At 44.5% G+C, this 20,939-nt stretch overlaps 1 protein-coding gene across 2 annotated transcripts in view; it reads right to left on the minus strand.

The window, feature by feature from the left end:
- The window catches only part of SAR1B (secretion associated Ras related GTPase 1B), an 87,982-nt gene that overhangs the window by 17,076 nt on the left and 49,967 nt on the right, over positions 1–20,939 (minus strand). For both annotated transcript variants that reach the window (XM_072150628.1, XM_072150627.1), the window contains exons 4-5: positions 16,715–16,780; positions 438–541 (exon numbers count right to left, since the gene is read on the minus strand). In XM_072150628.1, the coding sequence (XP_072006729.1) occupies positions 438–541; positions 16,715–16,780 (170 nt within the window). The remainder of the gene's footprint in view (positions 1–437; positions 542–16,714; positions 16,781–20,939) is intronic.

Raw genomic sequence — 20,939 nt, forward strand, 5'->3', positions numbered from 1 at the left:
TGTGCTGATTGCATTGGCGTTTCAGAGGAAACGCATTAGTTTAGTAACTAGCACCACATGTTTTGCATGTCAAAAATGCAAAATGTAGGGCTAGTTACTGTTTGCATGCATTTCATCTGAAACTCAGATCCAATCGGCACAAGCCCCTGCCCGCTCAGTTTTTTTGTGTTTCAAAATGAATTGCAGATGGAACCTGTGACTGCACCCTAACTTGTGCTTATCAAGTAAATGTCTGCACAAAGCTGAAAAAGAGTGATGGTGGAAATTAACTGCATTACACAGATGGATGCAATTAAGCCAACTGGCATATCTGCTACAATATATAACTAATTTATTTAGACATTAGGTTCTAATTAAATCAAATACATAAAAATAATTTAAAAATAATAAAATAACTTGTAATAAAAAAAATGTACTCATTGAAGTTCTGTACTTACATCAAGTTCCTCTTTAGATTCAGCCAGCCGTTCGTGATCAGCACAGTCAATAAGGAACACAATGCCATTTATTGCAGGGAGGTAGCTTTTCCATACTCTACGTGCTAAATGAAAATAAAACAATATTATTATATTGGTCAGGGCCGGGTTGTGAGAAGGAGAAGGGGGAGCCACAAACTTGCTGCCTCAACACCTTCCACATAATAGGCAAAGTCAGAGTGTCCTGGTTGCTAATACAGTACATGGAGTCTTAAACTCCCTGTATGATCCTTGCTCCTAACCTCAGCTTCTGCAGAACCTCAAAATAGACACCTTAGCAGCTGAAGAACCTCATAATACACACCTCAGCTGCCACAGAACATTATAATTCTCACCTTAGGTTATGCAGAACATCATAATGCAAACTTGAGCTACCACAGAACCTCATAATACACACCTCAGCTGCTGCAGAACATCATAATGCATGCCTCAGTTGCCACAGGGGTGTATTGTGATGCTTTGCCACAGCTGATGTGAGTATTATAAAGTTCTGCAGCTACTAAGGGTGCGATCGTTTACCGCATTGGAATAGCTAAAGAGTGATTTGCCTAATTAAGGTGCGATCGTTTACCGCATTGGAATAGCTAAAGAGTGATTTGCCTAATTAAACAGCTGTTAACACTTGCGTTTACAAAATGTGTTACAAAATGCATGCGTTTTGTAAACACACCTGTTAACAGCTGTTTAATTAGGTAAATCACTCTTCAGCTATTCCAATGCGTTTTAAACGCATGTGGTAAACGCAACGTGTGACTGCACCCTAAGGTGTGTATTATGAGATTTTGCAGCTGGTGAGGTTTGTATTAGGAGGCTCTGTGGCAGCTGAGGTGTGCGTTACAATGTTTTGCAGCAGCTGAGATGTATAATATGAGGTTCTGCAGCAGCTGAAGTGTGTAATATGAGGTTCTATAGCAGCTGAGGAATGAGTTTCTCAATAAGTTGCGCTATGGAAATAAAGATTTATTCATTTTGTATTTAGTATCAATTTTTGGGAATTAATTTGGGACCCCCTATCACCCTATATCTTGCCCTAATATTGGTTGCCATATAATTTCTACTGAAGTACTTCAGAATTAACTGAAATGGAAACATCTTATTCAAATATCTAAATGGAGTTCATAAAAATTCATTATACTAAAGAAAATTTTTTTTCAATATTTAAAAAATTATATTGATTGAACATATTGGCCCACATTTTTTAAAGCACCCGCGCCTGTTTGTCTCACTTTCCACATTCTTTTAGTGTAAACTGCTAACTATTTATAAAGTGTCGGATTTGTGACGTGGCTGCACTATATTTGACGCAACATAAAATTCTGCACTAAAAGGAGCGTTGCGGTGCACAGAAGCATTGTGCGACACATTTATCATGCAGAATTGTATTGCATGCCTTATGTTAAAGGTGCACCAAAAAAAAATTGGTGCACTCTGTCGGAGCAGTGCAGAGTGCGCCAGTTACATGAAGAGCGTGTGCCACCATTCATGAATCTGGTGCTCCCTGCATACTTCACAGGCAAACCACACCTTTATCTTTGATAAATGAGGGCCATTTTGGTCACATTTCCATCACTATAGTAAATAAATAAATAAAAGTAGGTAGTCCATTGAAGGATAGCTGCGCTATTTATGTGGAGTAAATAGGATTTTAAATATATGATAATAAAAAAAAAAAACAATTGAATGGTGTGCGTGTGCGTCTGCAAAATGAAAATATTTATTGTAGATTGCAGTCAGCTCCATAATAGTATCACTTAATGGGGCTTATTTACTAATGGTCCCGTGGCCACATTTCCGTCGGGTTTTACAAATTTTTGGGGATCGCGCCTTTGGGACAGGGATTTAGTAGGCGATTGTGTCCCACGCAATTGGATTTTGGCGCATCTGCGGCAGCTTTCATGTGACAGAAATGGGGGGGGGGGGCGGATGTCGGACGATCCATCTGATTCAGACTGAGCGCGGGATTTAACTTTCGATTTGTGTTGCAAGATCAAGCACTTACATGCACCAGGAAGAGGATGGTGAACTCAGGCGGACCTGGTCGGGGAATCGACACATGCAGTAAATCGAAACAAGCAAGAAAAACATGCGTCAAGTAGCCATGATTATAGACAATACTTTATTGAAATTAATGCAAACCAGGAGACTCCAATAGGGATTAGATTCCTTTCTTTGTACCACATGCAGTAAATCGGGCGCACAATCTTCTTGAATTGCAGCAGAGTGCATTTGGGTCGGACACTCCGGATCGGGGAACGCGCACAGACAGGTAAGTAAATGTGCCCCAATGTCTAAATGACTATTTTTAAAGGAAATATATTACTTTACAAAAGTAAAAAACACCTACACATACTCACTTGCTCCTTTGCTAAGCTTGACATGCCATGATGACCTAGAAAAAAAAGTTATAAAAAGCAGCACAGTGCACAAGGACTAGATGTCTGGCGCTTCAGCTTGCTAATTATTCACGCTCTCCCATGATGAGAGAATAAGGTGACTTCATGCATGATAGATGCCTCCCTCTACCATGTTGGAGAGGGGGTGTGATGTCACGCAGGAAGTATGAATGATTAGCAGTCCGAAGCACTGAATATCTTGTCCCCACGCTCCTGGCTGCTTTTAGAACTTTTTTTTTTATTTTTTACATTTGTAAAGATTTGGTAGATTTCCTATAAGTATAGAAAAATCACCAATCTTTACTGAGGTTTCCAGTATAAAGCAAATTAGTATTTTTTATCTTATAGGCTTTAGGGGTTTGTCAAGAACTAGGGGTAGAGGACCCACTGGGCCACCATGGACTATGACGTAAGCCGCCATCCGGGACTGGAGTCAAAGTGGCACTCGGTTTTCACCAGAGCCTGCTGCAAAGCGGGTTGGACTTGCTGGTGCATGGTACCACCAGGTCGCTCCACAGGCACGACTTTGTCCACGATGGTAGCCAAGGCAAGGTACAGAATCAGAAGGCAGGCACAGAGTCGTGGTGAGGCAGAAGGTTAGGACAGGCAGCATGGGATCAGAGTCGGGAACCTAGCAGAAGGTCAGGGCTGGCAGCAAAGGAGCAAAGTCGGGTCACAACGGGAAATCACCATAAATAAATAAATCAGGAGCAAGCTTTCTCTAAGGCACAAGGTGCGAAGATCTGGCAGATCGCCCTCTTTTTGGTCTGGAGGAACCTCTGCAACAGACCATGGTCAAGGATGTTATCCATAGGTTCTCAAGACCTTTCCTCCGGCCCCAACTCCCTCCAGCCGACAAGAAAGAACCGCTTCTCTCTAACTGACTTCATCCCCGGGACCTCTTTTACTTCACAGATGTCAAAGGAATCTGGCTCAGGAACAGGAGGAGGTAACTGCCAGGAGAAGCCGTTTAGGATGACAGGCTTCAGTAGGGAGTCATGGAATGCGCATGGAGGGAGACAGAGGTTATAGGGCAGAGGGTTGATGCGCTTTAGCACCTCACATGGACCCAGGAAATACGGGCCAAGATTGAAGCTGGGGATCTTTAGCCAGACATACCTGAAGGACAGCTACACTTTGTTCCCCGGAGAGAAGGTTGGAGGAGGCCTGCGTCTTTTGTCGGCCTGGGTCTTGGTTCAAGCAGATGCCTGAAGTAAGGAGAGTTGAGTCTGCTCTCAGATAGACTTCAGATCCTGGGCCAAATCTTTCACGGCAGGAACATTTGAAGGCACAGAGAGAGGAAGAGGAGGGTCTGGATGCTGTCCATTGATAATGAAGAAGGGAGTGGAGCCAGCAGTTTCAGCGTCCATGGAATTGTAAGAAAACTGTGCCCATGGCAGATTTCTGGAGTAAAGAGAGTCGAGTCTGCTCCCAGATAGACTTTAGATCCTGGGCCAACTCTTCCACAGCAGGAACATCTGAAGGCACAGAGAGAGGAACAGGAGGGCATGGATGCTGTCCATTGACAATGAAGAAGGGAGCAGAGCCAGCATATTCTGTGTCCATGGAATTGTAAGAAAACTGTGCCCACGGTAACAGAGTGGACCGATCGTCCTGTCGGCAGAGACAAAATGACGGAGATAGCAGCTCAGAGTCTGGTTAACTCTCTCGACTTGTCCATTCGACTGCGGATGGTACACCGAAGAGAAGTCCAGTTTTACTTGAAGTTGACCGCACAGACCATGCCGGAACCGGGAACAAACTAGAACCCACGTTCCGAGACAATGTGCAGAGTAAGTCCATGAATCTGGAAGACGTGAAGGAAGAACAGGCTGGCAGGGCGAGGAGCTGACGGCAGACCTGGCAAAGGCACAAATTGTGACATCTTGGAGAACCAGTCTGTTATCTCCCAGATGATGGTATTACCCGAGGAAGGCAGGAGATCTGCGATAAATCAATGGCCATGCAAATCCATGGGTGACAGAAGAAGACCAGCTTGTTTTCAGGCGAGAAGGCTTGTTCCGGGCACAGGAAGAGCAGGAACCCACAAAATCCTTTACATCCTTGACCAGATCTGGCCACCAGTAGAAACGGGAAATGAGGACGACAGAGCATTGCACCCCAGGGTGCCCAGCCACACAAGAGCAATGTCCCCAAGTTTATATGCCCTTCCGAAGAGCAGGTCGGTCATAGGTCTTACCGGAGGGAAGCAACTACCAGTTGTTCAGGAGGAATGACATGCCGAGGAGCTGGTTCTTTCCCAATAACATCAGAGGCACGAGAGAGGGCATCAGCCTTGATGTTCTTTTCTGCAGGACGAAATTAAAACAGGAAAAGAAGTGTGACCAGCAAGCTTGACATGGGTTGAGGCACTGAGCAGTCTGGAGATATAGGAGGTTCTCTTTATCTGTATATATGCAGACTGAATGGCGAGCTCCTTCCAGATGATTGTCCATTCTTCCAGGGCAAATTTTATGGCCAGTAGTCTCCCATGGAATAGCTTCTCTCCGCAGCAGAGAAAGTCTTAGGTCCCTTACACTTGCAAGTGTGATGCGATGAACTTGCAACACGTGCTGCCCAGATCGCACTGCCCAAATGCTGCAAATCGTAACAGAACTCAGCATGTCAGTTCAGTTCCGTTTTGCAGCGTTCAGGCCGGGAGATCCGGGCAGCATGTGCTGTGAGTGTGATGAGTTCATCGCATCACACTCGCAAGCGTGGAAGGGGCCTTAGAGAAGAACCCACAGGTGAGCATTCGGCCTTTGGGCCCTTTCTGAGTGAGCACCGCTCCAGCACGCAAAAGGGAGGCGTCTACCTCCAGCTGAAATGGCTACTCCGTATCAGGCCTTGAGAACGGAGGCAGAGGGGTGAAGGCAGACTTCAGCTTGGAGAATGCTTCTTCAGCCGCCGGAGGCCAGAGTTTAGGATTAGTGCCTTTTTTTGTTATGGAAGACACAAGAGAGGAGAAATGTGGTATAAATTGCCGGTGATAATTAGCTAAGCCCAGGAATCTCTGTAACGCACGATGTCCCACTGGTTGAGGCCACTGGAGTACCGCAACTTGGTAGGACCCATCTGTAGATCCCTGCAGGTGCTTTGCACAGTCCAAAAGGCATAATCAGATATTCGAAGTGCCCATCTCGAATGTTGAAGTTGGTCTTCCAGTCATCGCCCTCCCGGATGCAGATGAGATTATAATCTCCCTGAAGGCCTAATTTATTGAAGACCTTGGCTCCCCGGAGGCAGTTGAAGAGTTCTGTGATTAGGAGTAAAGGATAATGGTTCTTCACCGTACATTTATTAAGTCCACGGTAGTCATTGAAGAGTACCGTCTTTGTTGGCTACAAAAAAGAATACACCACCGCCAGGAGAAGAAAATTTGCGAATAAAGCCCTACTGCAAATTTTCCTTGATATATGGCTGTCATAGCCACAGCACAGAGAGTGGGTAAACTCGACCTTGCAGAGGTAAAGTGCCCGGGAGCAGCACAACAGTCCAAGCCTGGGATGACAGCAGGAACACGGAGGAACATTGGGTACACTGGCATGGACTGGAGACACCGCTGGACTGGAGCCCTGGAAGGCACATCAGGAAGCGTATGGGAACGCTGGAGACAGGAGACACGGAGGCGTCTGGAAACGCTGGTCTTCTTCTTCAGCCTCTTCTTTCGCCTCCTGCAATTCATCTTGGTGACGGGACACCTGAGGTGGAAAGCAGATACAGGACGAACTCTGCTAACTTGCATAGACTCCACTGCAAGCAGTACGGCCGGAGGCGAAGTGGCTCTTGAGAACCCATAGCAGCATTGGCAAGCTGCGGAGGCAGGAGCGGCTCTTGGAAAGCTGGAATAGCTTTGGGAAGCTGCAGAGGCTGGAGGGCTCTTAAAAGCTGGAGGCTAGAGTAGCTTCTGGGAAAGCCAGAGACTCTGGAGAGGTTTCTGGGAAAGCCGGAGACTCTGGAGAGGCTTCTGGGAAAGCCGGAGACTCTGGAGAGGCTTCTGGGAAAGCCGGAGACTCTGGAGAGGCTTCTGGAAAAGCTGGACACTCTGGAGTGCTTGGAAGTTTTGGAAGCATGGTGGCCGGCTGGAGTGGTTCTTGGAAAACAGCTTGGAAGCAGGGCGGCCGGCTTTTGGAACTCCGGAGCCAAGCGAAGCCGACATGGAAGCCGGACTTGTAGTTGCTGGCAATCAAACAGCTGTTGAGGCATGGAAACAGGCTGGAGTGGCTCTTGGAAAGCCAGAACAGCACTGGGAAGCTACGGAAGTGGAGCCTGTGGTAGCTGGGAGTCTAGCAACTGTTGGAGCAGGGTGGCAACCCTACTCAGATCCTCTCCCAAAGAAAAAAAATCAGTTGAGACTGCTGGGCGAGAACATCTGTCAGCAATTGGTAAGAGTCTTTGGAACAGTCCATGACGGGATCCATGGCCTTGGCGGGGTCCATGGCCGGATTTTGCTGTAACGGTCGCACACACAACAGGAAGGTACCTGGGAGTACCCGGGATAAAAGTCTCTATGGGAAGAGTTTGGAGGGAGGAATCTGTGGACCAGTGGACCCTCTGGACCACTGCGGGAGAAGGTATGAGGCCCGCGGTGGCAGCCAAGGTACAGAAATGTGCCTGGAAGGCACAGCAGGAAGACTATGGGAAAGCTGGAGACAGGATACACAGAGGCGTCTGGAAACGCAGGAAGACAGGAGCGTCTGGGAACGCTGGTGGGCAATCACTTCAATCACTTCCACACCTCGCTGTGGGAAGCGAGGTGTGTAAACCATGGAATTTCTGTTAGAATGCTTAAGATCCGGCCAGGAAGGAAGGGAGGTGCCTAATCAGCGCTGGCCCTTTAAATCTTGAGAAGTCTACACGCCGGGACCTAGAGCAAAGCCTGGAGCCAGGAGAGGTAAGTGCGGGCAGGGGAATGGGGACAGGAACGCAGCGGAGCAGACACTCTGCTTGCCACAGCATAGTCCACATAAGCAGTGGGAAGACCCAACAGAGGCTTGGATGACAGTGAATAAGACATGGAGGAGACCGGGTGGAGAGCCTTAAGGCAGTGAACCCTCCCCAGTCTTCCAGTTGAGAACAGGAGCGTATTGCTGCAACCAAGGAAAGCCCAATAATACAGAAGATGTGGACCGGGGACTGTATGTAATGTAATGTAATGCCCCAACTTGCAGAAATAGAGGCTCATTGCGATACTGGACCAAATAACAGAGAATCTGCCCACTTATCGAGGAGATAACCAGCAGTCAGCATCCAAGAAATTTCCTGCAGAGCCGGAATCCAGGAAGGCTTTGCTCTCACTTAGGGATGCTTCTTCCAAGAACCCTAGGTGCATGTGTTTCCCGGACACTGAGGACAGACTGGAAAAGACAGAAGAAAATGCTCTGGGCTGGCACAATAGAGGCAGAGGTTCTCCTGTCATTGCCTACATCGCTCTTGGGAGGTTAGCTGAGCTGTATCCACCTGCATGGGTTCCTCAGTAGTAGGCACAGAGGGTGGTAGAGGTGGATTTTGAAAAACTGGAGCCAAGTGGGGTAGACGTCAGACTCGTCTACTGACTGACTTGCGCTTGTACAGCTTGCTGTTCCTCCAAGCGTTCAGAGAAGCAGATCATGGATCAGGGAAGACTGCAGGTCCCGGCCATCTTTGATTAGACAAGGGGTGCACAACCAGGGTGCGATTTTATCCAGTTTTTGCCACAATTCGCTGCAAAAACAGAATAAAACATGTGTGCAGTAACCTCACAGTGCTGCAGGACCTTCTCTGCTGTATAGAGGAGAAACTTGAGGACCTGTAATGATGATATACAGCCTCCTGCGGCATAGGGATGCTCAGTGAGATGAGGGGAGCTACAACTGGGGCAGTGGGGGGACTAGAACTGGGGGCAGTGGGGGACTAGAACTGGGGGCAGAAGGACAGAACTAGAACTGGGGGCAGCAGGGGGGGACTAGAATTCAGGTTACCGACTAGAAATAGGCAGAAGGAGGGGGCGACTAAAAATGGGGGAAATGGGGGGACTACAACTGAGGGCAACGGGGGGGGACTAGGACTGGGGGGCAACGGGGGGGAATAGGACTGAGGGCAACGCTGGGGGGGACTAGAACTGGGGGCAGGAGAGGGCTGTCTGAGTGAAGAGAGAGAGAAGACCTGGGGGACTAGGTGTCTGTGGAGGGGGGGGGGGGGAGCAGTTTAATAGTAGTTATATTCCAGTTATATTAGTTAGTTATATAATAGTTATATTCCAGTACATAGGGTATTATAGTAGTTATATTCTTGTACATAGGGGCAATATTATATAAGTTATATTCTTGTAAATAAGGGCAGTATGATAGTAGTTGTACTCTTGTACATAAGAGGCAGTATTATTGTCGTTATATTCTTGTACAGTATATGGGAAGTATTATAGTAGTTGTATTCTTGTATAGTAGTAGTATATATTTATAGTGTATATTGTTCTACAGTATATGGGCAGTATTATAGTAGTTATATTCTAGTAAAAATGGGGCAGTATTATAGTAGTTATATTCTTGTATATAGGGGTCAGTATTATAGTAGTTCTATTCCAGTACATAGGGGTCAGTATTATAGTAGTTATATTCTTATACATAGGGGCAGTATTATGTTAGTTATATTTCAGTACACAGGGGCAGTATAATAGTAGTTCTATTCTTGTACATAGGGGGCAGTATTATAGTAGTTATATTCTTTTCACCTAAGGCAGAAACAAGGCTAGAATCAGCTATGTACAGAAGATAATAAATATGAATACTTGGTTGGTTGCAGGCAGGGCACAGTACAGGCCAGTTATTCACAATTACCTGCTGCATGGGTTAAGACAATTTCCACCATCATTACTATTGTCTTGTTTGTGCGCTGTATTGTAGTATGCTCTGAGGTCTAAATGATTACAACTGCAGTATTATGCAGTAGAGGTTTCTGGGAGGTATATACTCTTATGTACTATGGTTTTTGCCGCATCTAGGGTTTTGCTTAATAGTGCAGTCCCCTGAAGGATAGCGGCATATCAATGCGACCCTTTGGCCAAAAAAGGTTGGGCACCCCTGGACTAGACAGTCGTTTTTTAAAGGTAGCAAGCAAAGCAACCTCATTCCAGTCCAGCTCGAAAGCTATATTACGGAATCGACCAACTGAGGAGTCCCCTTGGCGCAGATTCAGTAAGGAAATCTCAGCGGAAGATGCCCAGGCTGGTTCCTCGAAGACTGAGCAGAATTAGTCAAGGAAAGAGGAGTTCTTAAAACTGAACTGAGAAACTATAAACTGTCTACTCAATGTGTAGAGAACACTGTGTGATGAGCCCCCTACACACCATGGGGTCTCCATCATTCTTAGAGGGCATGTACAGACGCAGTCTGAGTTCTGCTGAATATGATGAAGCTGTGGTAACAGACGCTGTTGTTGCGTCGCCAATAGCTGCTGCATGATGTATGCCAGCTGATCAAGTTGTGGACCCTGCACGGCAATCTGCTGAGACAGCTGGGCCATAATGGTGGTGAGATCGGATACTTCAGGTAGTGGAACCTTGGCGGGATCCATGGCCGGATCTTACTGTCAGGAACCAAGGGTAGTGGACACACTGGGCCACCACGGATGATGACGTAAGCCAACACCTGGTAGTGGAGTATACTTAGCGCCCGGTTTTCACCAGAGCCCACGGCAAAGCGGGTTGGACTTGCTGCGATGTTGTACCTGGGTCGCAGGGGAACATGGGTCGCAGGAGCACTTGTGACTAGGTGAATGAATAAATCGATTTTGTTCTTTTTTTAACACATTAAAGCCAGGAGTAGTTTAACCCCTTAAGGACGCAGGGTACTTTCTCTCATTTCTCACTCTCCATCTTCAAAAATCCTTACCTTTTTAATTTTTCGTGTACAGAGCTCTGTGAGGGCTTACTTTGTGCGTAACAAATTATAATTTCCCATGATGTTATTTATTTTTCCCTGCCATGTAGTGGGAAGCCAGAAAAAAAATACAAATGTGGAAAAATTTTTAAAAAACGCATGTGCGTCATGTTCTTGTGGGCTCAGTTTTTACGACTTTCACTCTTCACTCCAAATAACACCTCCATTTTATTCTTTGGTTCGGTATGATCGCGGTGATACCAAATTTACACAGGTTTTATTGCTTTTTAATACATTTTCATTTTGGACATTTGGGCGCCATTTCCCGTCTCGGATGTCATCGCCAGTTATAACTGTTTTTATATTTTGATAGATCGGGCATTTTGGGATGCGGCGATACCTAATGTGTCTGTGATTTTTACTGTTTATTATGTTTTATATCAGTTCTACGGAAAGGGGGGTGAGTTGAACTTTTAATATTTTATAATTTTTTTTACATTTTTAAACTTTTTTTTACTTTTTTTCACTATTTCTTAGACCATTTAGGGTACATTAACCGTAGATGGTCCGATCAATCCTACCATATACTGCAATACAACTGTATCGCAGTATATGGCATTTTTGCACAGTATAAGTTACAATGAGCCACTGGCTCATTTGTAACGAATACTCAGAAACCATATAGCCTCGGGCAACCGATCGCCGCCCCCGATGACGTTCGGCGGAGCTAAGATTGAGGGGAAGATGGCGGCGCCCATGCGCCGCCATATTTAAAGTGCCACCAGCGACTTTGCCGGCGGCAAACAAGAGGTTAACACCCGCGATCGGTGCAAGCAGTCACTGAGTGACTAAGAAGAGCTTGCCCTTCCCTCTGGGCAGCCTGGTCCATATGAGACACTATATGCTCCAGTAACTGAGGAAGTCGCCAAGAAAACCTGAATATTAGGAACACCTCAGGAAGAAGAGATGGCCACAATATGAAAATTCTCCTCAACCTCCAACACCATCAGATATGAGACAGAGCTTGCTGGTGGAAGATTGCCACCTTTGCAGCCATTGGATTGTTCTGCTGGCTGCCTGGAGCTTTCTGACCCAACCTCTTCATCTAAACTATCCATGCCTTCCACCCTTGTAGGGCCTAGAAAGTCATCATCACCCTACCAGCGAGCCCCTATCGCTGCTCTACCAGCGAGCCCCTATCGCTGCTCTCTTTCTCCACCAGAGTATTTGGCAGTTGGGTTTTATCAACATCGTAGATCTCTTCTGATGGTCAACTGTCCACATCCCCATCCTCCAGCACAAGGTCTTGGGAATCTTGCAATTCTAAGTCTGGGGGACAGATTCACATTTAGAGGAGGACATCAGACAGAATAAGTGACTATTCCATGACTTTTGTCTGAGATGGCTTTTCTTTTTGCAAAGGGGGTGAGGAGAAAGGCTTTACACTTTCAACAGAGGTTTAGCATGTCAAAGATAATCCCATGGAAGTTGAGGCACTGTCTGCCATTTGTTCAATCAAGTGATCAATGCCTCAACTTTGCACGACCTATTAAGGAGAGCAGTATACGGTTTGGATAAGATTGGATCTTGGATCCTCGATACAAGGATAGCGTAGCATCCTTAAAATGGTATTGCCACACCGACAAGATTCTTAAATAAACTCAGGATAACAAAATAACACATTCTCTAATTCAATGTTATTAGCAAAAATACAGCATTTCACAGATAAATACACCAGGACTTACAGAGATAGGTTGGAATTATAAGTGTGGTTGCCCTGGACTACGACCTTATATCTTTTGATTTTTATTTTAGGGCATGGCAGATTGTTCTTATGCATTGCTTCTGTCTGCTTGATGCAGTGTGATCTCTGTCCCCCCTGCATTACAAGCCAAGATCACAGTATAAGTCAATGTCACGAGTCAAGGGGGAGTCCATGGGTCACGGGATACGCGTGAGGGATGAACAGAGACTGTGGACCCTCTGGACCACCGCGAGAGATGGTACGGCGGGGTGCAACCAGGTCGTTCCATGGGTGTGATTAGGCCCGCGGCGACAGCAGAAGAACAGCGATGGGAGGCACACTGGAACTCATGGCAGGAACACAAGAGCTGGCACACGGTATAGGCAGGCAGAAACGGACTGGCACACGGAACAGGAACACGTGAACGGATGATATTGGACACGGGAAGACAGGTACAGGATAACAGAAACTCAGGAGACACAGGAGGGCTTTCACTTCAGATAAATATGGCTGAAGATCCGGCGGGGCATGATGGGAGCCACCAGATTATAAAGCAGAGCCTGATTAGCCAGGGCCAGGTCACCAAATAAATACAGAAGAGCCGCCGCGCGCGCGCCCTAGAGAGCGGGGGCGTGCGCAGCCTAATCGGATCCGGAGCAGGAGTGTGGAGTGGTAAGTATAGGCCTGGAAATGGGGCAGCGGGGACCTCGCCACAGAGAGTCAAGCTCAGCATGGTGCACAGATTTATACTAAAAGCTACAGGAAGATAAGGGCACTCTGTGTTGTAACTCATATGTAACAGAGCTAACAGTGTTTGCTATAGCTCAGATGTAACAGAGCCAAAGTGTGTCATTGGGTGTTCACAATGGATGGATGTGATATGCATCACATGGATCTCCTCTGTCTCATATCTTTTTTTCCGATGTGCAAGATACTAAAAGAATGTTCTGAAGCTATTTAAAATTGTAGATAAACCTGTACCCTGATGCTCTAAGCACATTGTCAACACACAGCATCTCACAGCACTAGAGGGAATATAAAGTATCTGCTTACAGAGTCCCGCCCACACACTGAAATTTTACATTGACCATTAATGAGTTGTAGGAGCAAAATTGTAAAGTGAGGGGGTTAAAAATTATCTTTATTGTATAAACATCACTAGGTGATTCAAATTTGAGAACTTTCTTTCATGGGCAAACCCTTTATTTCCACTAGTAGAGCAGGCACTTCTGGTGGAGTTTGGCATTGAGAGCTTAGTGGCATCATGGGGCAGAGTATGAGAAATGGCCAATGCAGCAGGAAGACCAGCACCACCTCAGGAGAAAGAGTGAGCATGGCCACATGTTTAATTCTCCTCAACCTCTTCCCCATCGTGTATGGCATGTAGTACCAGGAGGCAGATTGTGATTTGCATAGTGGAAGATTATCTGGCCTCACGTATCTGAGGCTAGTGTGTGAATAATTTGGTAAAAGAGTAAAATACTGCATTACCGTGTGCAATATCTTTCTTTGGTGGTGCAACACCACTGCCAATGCATGGCATAGGTTGGTGTTGCAAAAGTGTTCCTCTCCATGTCTGGTGAGCCTGCACACCTCACTAGGAGGTCTCTAACATTAGAAACTTGGTAATTGCAGCTGGAAGATTCTGCCTGGGAGGTCATGGGTTAAATGTCTTGTCCAATTATATGCTTTGTAATTGCTGTCGGAAGTAGTAAGCTGGTTGGACAAAGTGCTTGCTACCTCACAAGTTGAGGTTATAAAACCCCTTGTGGGTGGGAGCACAGGTCTTTCTCAAGTGGAATGTTCCAGAGGTCAGTCTTGCTCAGCAAGTCAGCCCAGGAAGCAGAGGTGTCCCAGGCAAGTTATAAACCAAAACGCAATACAATGATCCAAAACGAATAATATTTCTATGATATCAAAAGTTTTTTTGTACTATCAGGGCTATGCCTGAACCAATTATATAACCTATTTAACAGTCCCTATGCAATTGTACACTCAAAAATTAATACAAAACACCAATATATTAAGAATCAATATTTATTAATTTAATCAATTAATAAATTTATTAATATTTATTATAATACCCAGATGAAATGCAATGAATGATGAAACACTATGTGAAAATTAAGAGCATAATAATATAACAACCTAAAACTCGTAAAATAGATAATCATATAAAAAAATGCATATGTGAAAAGTGCCAATGTCCATAATTAATGAATAAAATATTAAACAAGTGTCATTATAATGTACTATAACCCCAATATCAATTATGTGTCAATTACTCAATTTCATGTAATACATACAAGAAATATATATATACAGGCGGTCCCCTACTTAAGGACACCCGACTTACAGACAACCCATAGTTACAGACAGACCCCTCTGCCCACTGTGACCTCTGGTGAAGCTCTCTGGATGCTTTAAAATAGTCCCAGACTGCAATAATCAGCTTAAAATTGTCTGCAATGAAGCTTTATTGATAATTCTTGGTCCTATTACAGCAAAAAAATTTGAAACTCCAATTGTCACTGGGGCAAAAAAAAAAATTGTCGGGAACTACAATGATAAAATATACAGTTTCGACTTACATACAAATTCAACTTAAGAACAAACCTACAGTCCCTATCTTGTATGTAACCCGGGGACTGCCTGTATATATATATATATATATATATATATATATATATATATATATATACACACACAACATGGACAACCAGACACTCGTACAACAAAAACAATCCATAAACCATTACCCAATTGTATTATATACTTAGTATATACTTATAAACGATGCATTAGGACAAAAAAAAAATAACCAACCATAAATAGGACAAACAACTCCAATATAAAAACTGACACCTTGGCTAGTCAACAGACAAGGCCCAGAACAGAGATCCACCATTCGGACTCCATCCCTATCAGCCCAGCCTGAAGCTATCTACCAGGCTGCGAGCATACCTTCCTGTGGACCAGAACTACAACCAGCAACCTCCATCCAGCTGAGGATTTCCTGCTGTTCCAGTAAAGAACTGTAGGTTATACTTGTTATACCAATGTGCCTCTGAGTGATCCCTGAATCTGGCTGTACATCATCACAGGCACCCCCATCCTCAACCACCATTGTTGTCCCAGGGAGAAACCTACTCTATCAGCCTCTCCCTCCATTTTCTTGCACACACTACCTGCAGGAGACTTGCCAGGCTGCCGCTCCTGATACCAAGCCCCATGATCATCACTAAGACACACTAGCCAGCCACTCCAGTATTCAGGACCCTCCAGCCTCCAGCCACCGAAAAAGGTTAGGCCCCAGTGGGGGATGTTGCACTGGTCAGGTTGTCTGCTAGCTTTCTGTCGGTGCTCTTGCTATTCTGTATTATTCTGGTTATTTTGATATTGCCTATGTCCTCAGCTTTTCTCAGGTCTATTTGATTCTGTATTTTACTTGCTATTTAGTTGTGATGGGATTGTTTTACTCCACCTTGGCCCAGGAAGGGAACAACACCAAGTTTTTGGCCACAATTTAGGGTGGACCAAATAAGCAGGCAGGTAACAGTTTGCGGGGGCTTAGAATTAGGGCTCACTGGCCTTGTCTATATCCTTACATTATCACTATGAGAATAACTGGGTGTGAACACCCAGAGCACCTTTCACTGCAATGAGAAGAAGGGTTTGTGTTTTTTTAAATTGCTTTTTTTTAAGGCTATGAGAATAACTGGGTCTGAACACCCAGAAAGCACCTTAAACCACATTGAGAGGAAGTGTTAAGAGAAGAAATAGGAAAAACACAAACCCTTCCTCTCACTGTGGTTAAAGGTGTTGAGACCCAATTATTCTTCTGGTGTTAACAGCAATTTGAAAACCACAAACCCTATAAAAATTACTGCCAAGTAAAAGCCAAGTTAGATAAAGATCCAGTAGTTTGATATGAGCATACAATTGGGTACTCTTCTTGAAGAAATCAACCACCATTAGAGGTAGCCAAGAGAATAACCAAATCCTTGTTTGGTGTCAGAAAGAGGGGATGGGAGCTCGCAATGTCCATGAAGTTAGGATATATATTGAAGTGACCTTGCCTGTCTCAAGTGATGGAGGGAAAAGTGTGATGCTATCGCTGATTGGAGAAAAGGCAACAGATCGTAGTAGATACAGATCACGTAGTATACAGACATCTTAACATTCTCCTACTTCCAGTATGAGGAGAACATCTGCAATTAAATTATGACATTTATAATAACTCACCTTGAGCATGTCCACCTAGATCAAATGTAGTGAATGTCATTCCAGCTATTGTTAATTCTTCTGATGCTGGAAAAATACAAGACCTATTAAAGATTTATCAAGTATTGAACATTTTGAAATTATTTTAGTAATTGTGCAACACAAAAGAATGTTCACTCTACAAAGGACAGTGAAAACTACAGAAACAGTTTTTGGCTGAAAAATTTACTTGAAATATCCCCCCCTTCGCACACACACATACAAAAACTTACAAAATTCACAGTATTTTTTAATTTAAAAAAAAAAAAAAATATATATATATATATATATATATATATATATATATATATATACAGGCAGTCCCCTACTTAAGAACACTCGACTTACATATGACCCCTAGTTACAAACGGACCTCTGGATATTGGTAATTTATTGTACTTTAGTCCTAGGCTACAATGATCAGCTGTAACAGTTATCACAGGTGTCTGTAATGAAGCTTTAGTGTTAATATTGATTCTTATGACAATCCAACATTTTTAAAATGCAATTGTCACAGAGACCAAAAAAGTTCTGGCTGGGATTACAATGATAAAATATACGGTTCCGACTTACATACAAACTCGACTTAAGAACAAACCTACAGACCCTATCTTGTTTGTAACCCGGGGACTGCCTGTATATATACATAAAATATTAGCATTCCAAGATTTTGGTGAGCAAAAATCAAAGTACTTTCCAAGTAAAAGCCGAGTAAATGAACAAGTGGCATCATCCAAAATTTCATGATACAATAGATATCAGCATATTCGAAAGGATAAGTGTTTGTTTCTCCCCTCGTCAGTGCACCCGTCTGGGGTGCACTGACGAGGGGAGAAACAAACACTTATCCTTTCTAATGTTTATCTAATATCTAATTACAATTGGATTGTGTCTAGAGATGAGCGAGCACTAAAATGCTCGAGTGCTCGTTATTCGAGTCAAACTTTTTCCGACGCTCGAGTGCTCGTTTCGAATAACGAACCACATTGAAGTCAATGGGAGACTCGAGCATTTTTCAAGGGGACGAAGGCTCTGCACAGGGAAGCTTTGCCGAACACCTGGAAACCTCAGAAAATGATGGAAACACCACGGGAATGGACAGGAAACAGCAGGGGCAGCATGTATGGATGCCTCTGAGGCTGCCTAATCGCACCATTATGCCAAAATTATGGGCAACAGCATGGCAATGACAGAGTGACTGAATGAGGCTAGATAGCATCTAAAACACCCAATAATTGACCCTGACACTATAGGGTATGGCATGCAGAGGCAGCGGCAGCAGCGGCAGGCTAGAGAGTGGCATGCCGACATACCCCAATTGGACTCAGGCTTCAAACCAATTAAAAAAAATGCCTGCAGCACTGTACGTATCAGTATTTGGCCTGGTTATGGCGGAAGAGAGGAACCAAAGGAGGTGAGCAAGAAGCGCTGAAATAATTTCCTATGTGAACAAAAGGTTGATGGTATATTTAGTCGATCAATTAGCTCAAAGACATCATTGGATGGAGTCAGACAAGTTTCCTCACACAGAAACTTTGGAGGAAATAACCACATGTGATCTAAAAGACGTGCAATTGGTGCAGGTCTTGTTCCTCGATCAGCAGGGTTAAGTTCCGTGGAGATGCCCAGGCATAGAAAAACTCCTGATGTGTTCTACTCGGTTGCTGACATACATGTAAAACTGTTTAGTCTGGTTATGTATATAACCGAGCACGACTTTGCTATCAGTGTAAAATGTAAACGAATCAATTGAAATGTCTATTTCGTCTCGTATTACTTCAGCAATTTCAACTGCTAGCACGGCTGCGCAAAGCTCGATTCTCGGTTTTGGAGTAAGTTTTGCCTTACCTAAGACAAATCCACAATGTGTCTCATTGCTAGCTCCTGTGGTCTTCAGATAGGCTACCGCAGTTATGGCTTCCACTCCATCAGAGAAGATGTGGACTTCCGTTCTGATGGCTGTTGAAAGGGAGCTGGCTGAATAACAACGCGGAACTTGGAGTTGCTCTAACACTTCAAGAGACCTTTTCCATTTTTCCCACCTTAGTTGTTTCTCAATAGGTAGCGGAGAGTCCCAGTCCGTATTTTCAGTGGTAAGCTGTCTTAGCAGTATCTTGCCTTGGATGGTGATGGGCGCAATGAACCCAAGAGGATCATAAATACTGTTCACAACAGATAAAACTCCTCGCTTGGTGAAAGTAAAAGTATCTTGTTCAATGTTCCACAGCAGCCCTAGGCTGTGCACAGGAGGAGCGTCAGAACCAAGATCAAGACTCTTCAAGTTGATGGCATGATCTTCTGAGGGAAAGGCTTTCATTACCTCATGGTTAGTGGAGATGATCTTGTGAAGTCTGAGATTCGCTGCAGACAGCATCTCTTGTGTTCTGGTAAGAAGATCAACTGCCTCTTCACTTGTGGGTAAAGACTTAAGTCCATCATCAACATAGAAATTCCTCTCAACAAACTGACGAGCATCAGGACCATACTTCTTCTCACCTTGTTGGGCTGTCCTTCTGAGTCCATAGATTGCTACAGCAGGAGATGGGCTGTTGCCGAAGACATGCACCTTCATTCAATAATCTATGACTTCCTTGTTGACGTCGTTGTCCTTGTGCCAAAGAAACCGAAGATAGTTTCTGTTGTCTTCTTTAACAATGAAGCAATGGAACATCTGTTGAATGTCGGCCATTATTGCAACAGGTTCTTGTCTGAAGCGCATTAGGACCCCTAGAAGACTGTTGTTGAGGTTAGGACCAGTGAGGAGCATATTGTTGAGAGACACTCCCTCAAACTGTGCACTAGAATCAAACACCACTCGGATTTGGTCTGGTTTCCGAGGGTGATACACACCAAATGATGGCAGGTACCAGCATTCTTCTCCTTCCTTTAGTGGCGGTGCAGGTTCTGCATGGTCTCTGTCAAACACCTTCTGCATAAAGTCTACAAAGTGTTTTTCCATCTCTGGCTTTCTCTTTAAGGTACGCTTTAAAGATGAAAATCTTGAGGCTGCTTGCTGCAGATTGTTTGGTAGTTTTGTTCTTGGAGTACGGAAAGGTAAAGGTGCTACCCAGCCGTTGGAATCATTTTGAGTAAATTCCTCATCCATTACTTTGAGAAATTCTTTATCTTCTCTAGCAGGTGCCAACTTGTTGTCATCACTTGTGGTGTTGAACACTGTAAATCCAAGGCTATCATCCCATGGAAGGCAAATGGTCATGCTGCCCCTTACAGTTACTCATCTTTTCTTTCACCTGGTAATGACATGGGCATAGCTCAAAATAAGTGCTGCGACCATTTGGCAATATATGAGTCTTAAATGAGGATATCTTGGTAGGCCTTTTCATTCGGTCAATGCAGACGTTGCCTATAATAACCCAGCCTAAGTCAAGGCGCTGGGCAAATGGTGCATCATGTGGACCATTGATTTGCTGACGTATTTTGTGCACTCTGAGAATGTCCCTTTCCAGTAAAAGCAGGATCTCTGCATTTTTGTCCAGAGCTGGTATTTCACTGGCTATGGTCCATAGATGAGGATGATGGAAAGCAGCTTCTGGTGTAGGGATCTCCTGTCTTTTTGATGGTATCTGGTTGCATTCAACAAGTGTGGGCAAAGGTACCTCTAGATTTCCCATTAGAGAAGCTACTACAAGTCCACTGGCTCTTCTCCCTGAAACCTCTGTAATGCCACTACAAGTACCCAAGGTATATGAGTAAGCATCCCCCTTTAGGTTAAACAGATCAAAAAGTTCTGACCTTGCAAGTGATTGGTTGCTCTGGTCGTCCAGGATGGCATACACATTTAAAGTTTTTTTCTGGCTGACCATTAGGGTACACCTTGACTAGGCATATCCTTGCGCAAGACTTGTCACAAAGATCTTCTCCGCAGACTTCTGTACATGAAGAGGATACTGTAATAGGCTTTGCTGCTTGATCTGTGTTCTCCCTGCCATGCTTTGCCGGAGGAGGGAGATCTGTAGATGGTGTAGGTCTGGACTGAGAGGGGTGAAGAGCTTGTACGTGGTTCTCACTGTCACATTCTATGCACTTTATAGTGGATTTACAGTCCTTAGCAACATGTTCAGTGTAAGCCCAACATCGGAAACATGTTCCAAACTTCTTTAGCAGCTCCTTGCGCTCTTGAAGTGGCTTCTTTCTGAATACTCAGTATATATTTACACTCACCGGCCACTTTATTAGGTACACCATG

This window comes from Engystomops pustulosus, chromosome 4, assembly GCF_040894005.1.
Source record: "Engystomops pustulosus chromosome 4, aEngPut4.maternal, whole genome shotgun sequence".
Taxonomy (NCBI): Eukaryota; Metazoa; Chordata; class Amphibia; order Anura; family Leptodactylidae; genus Engystomops; species Engystomops pustulosus.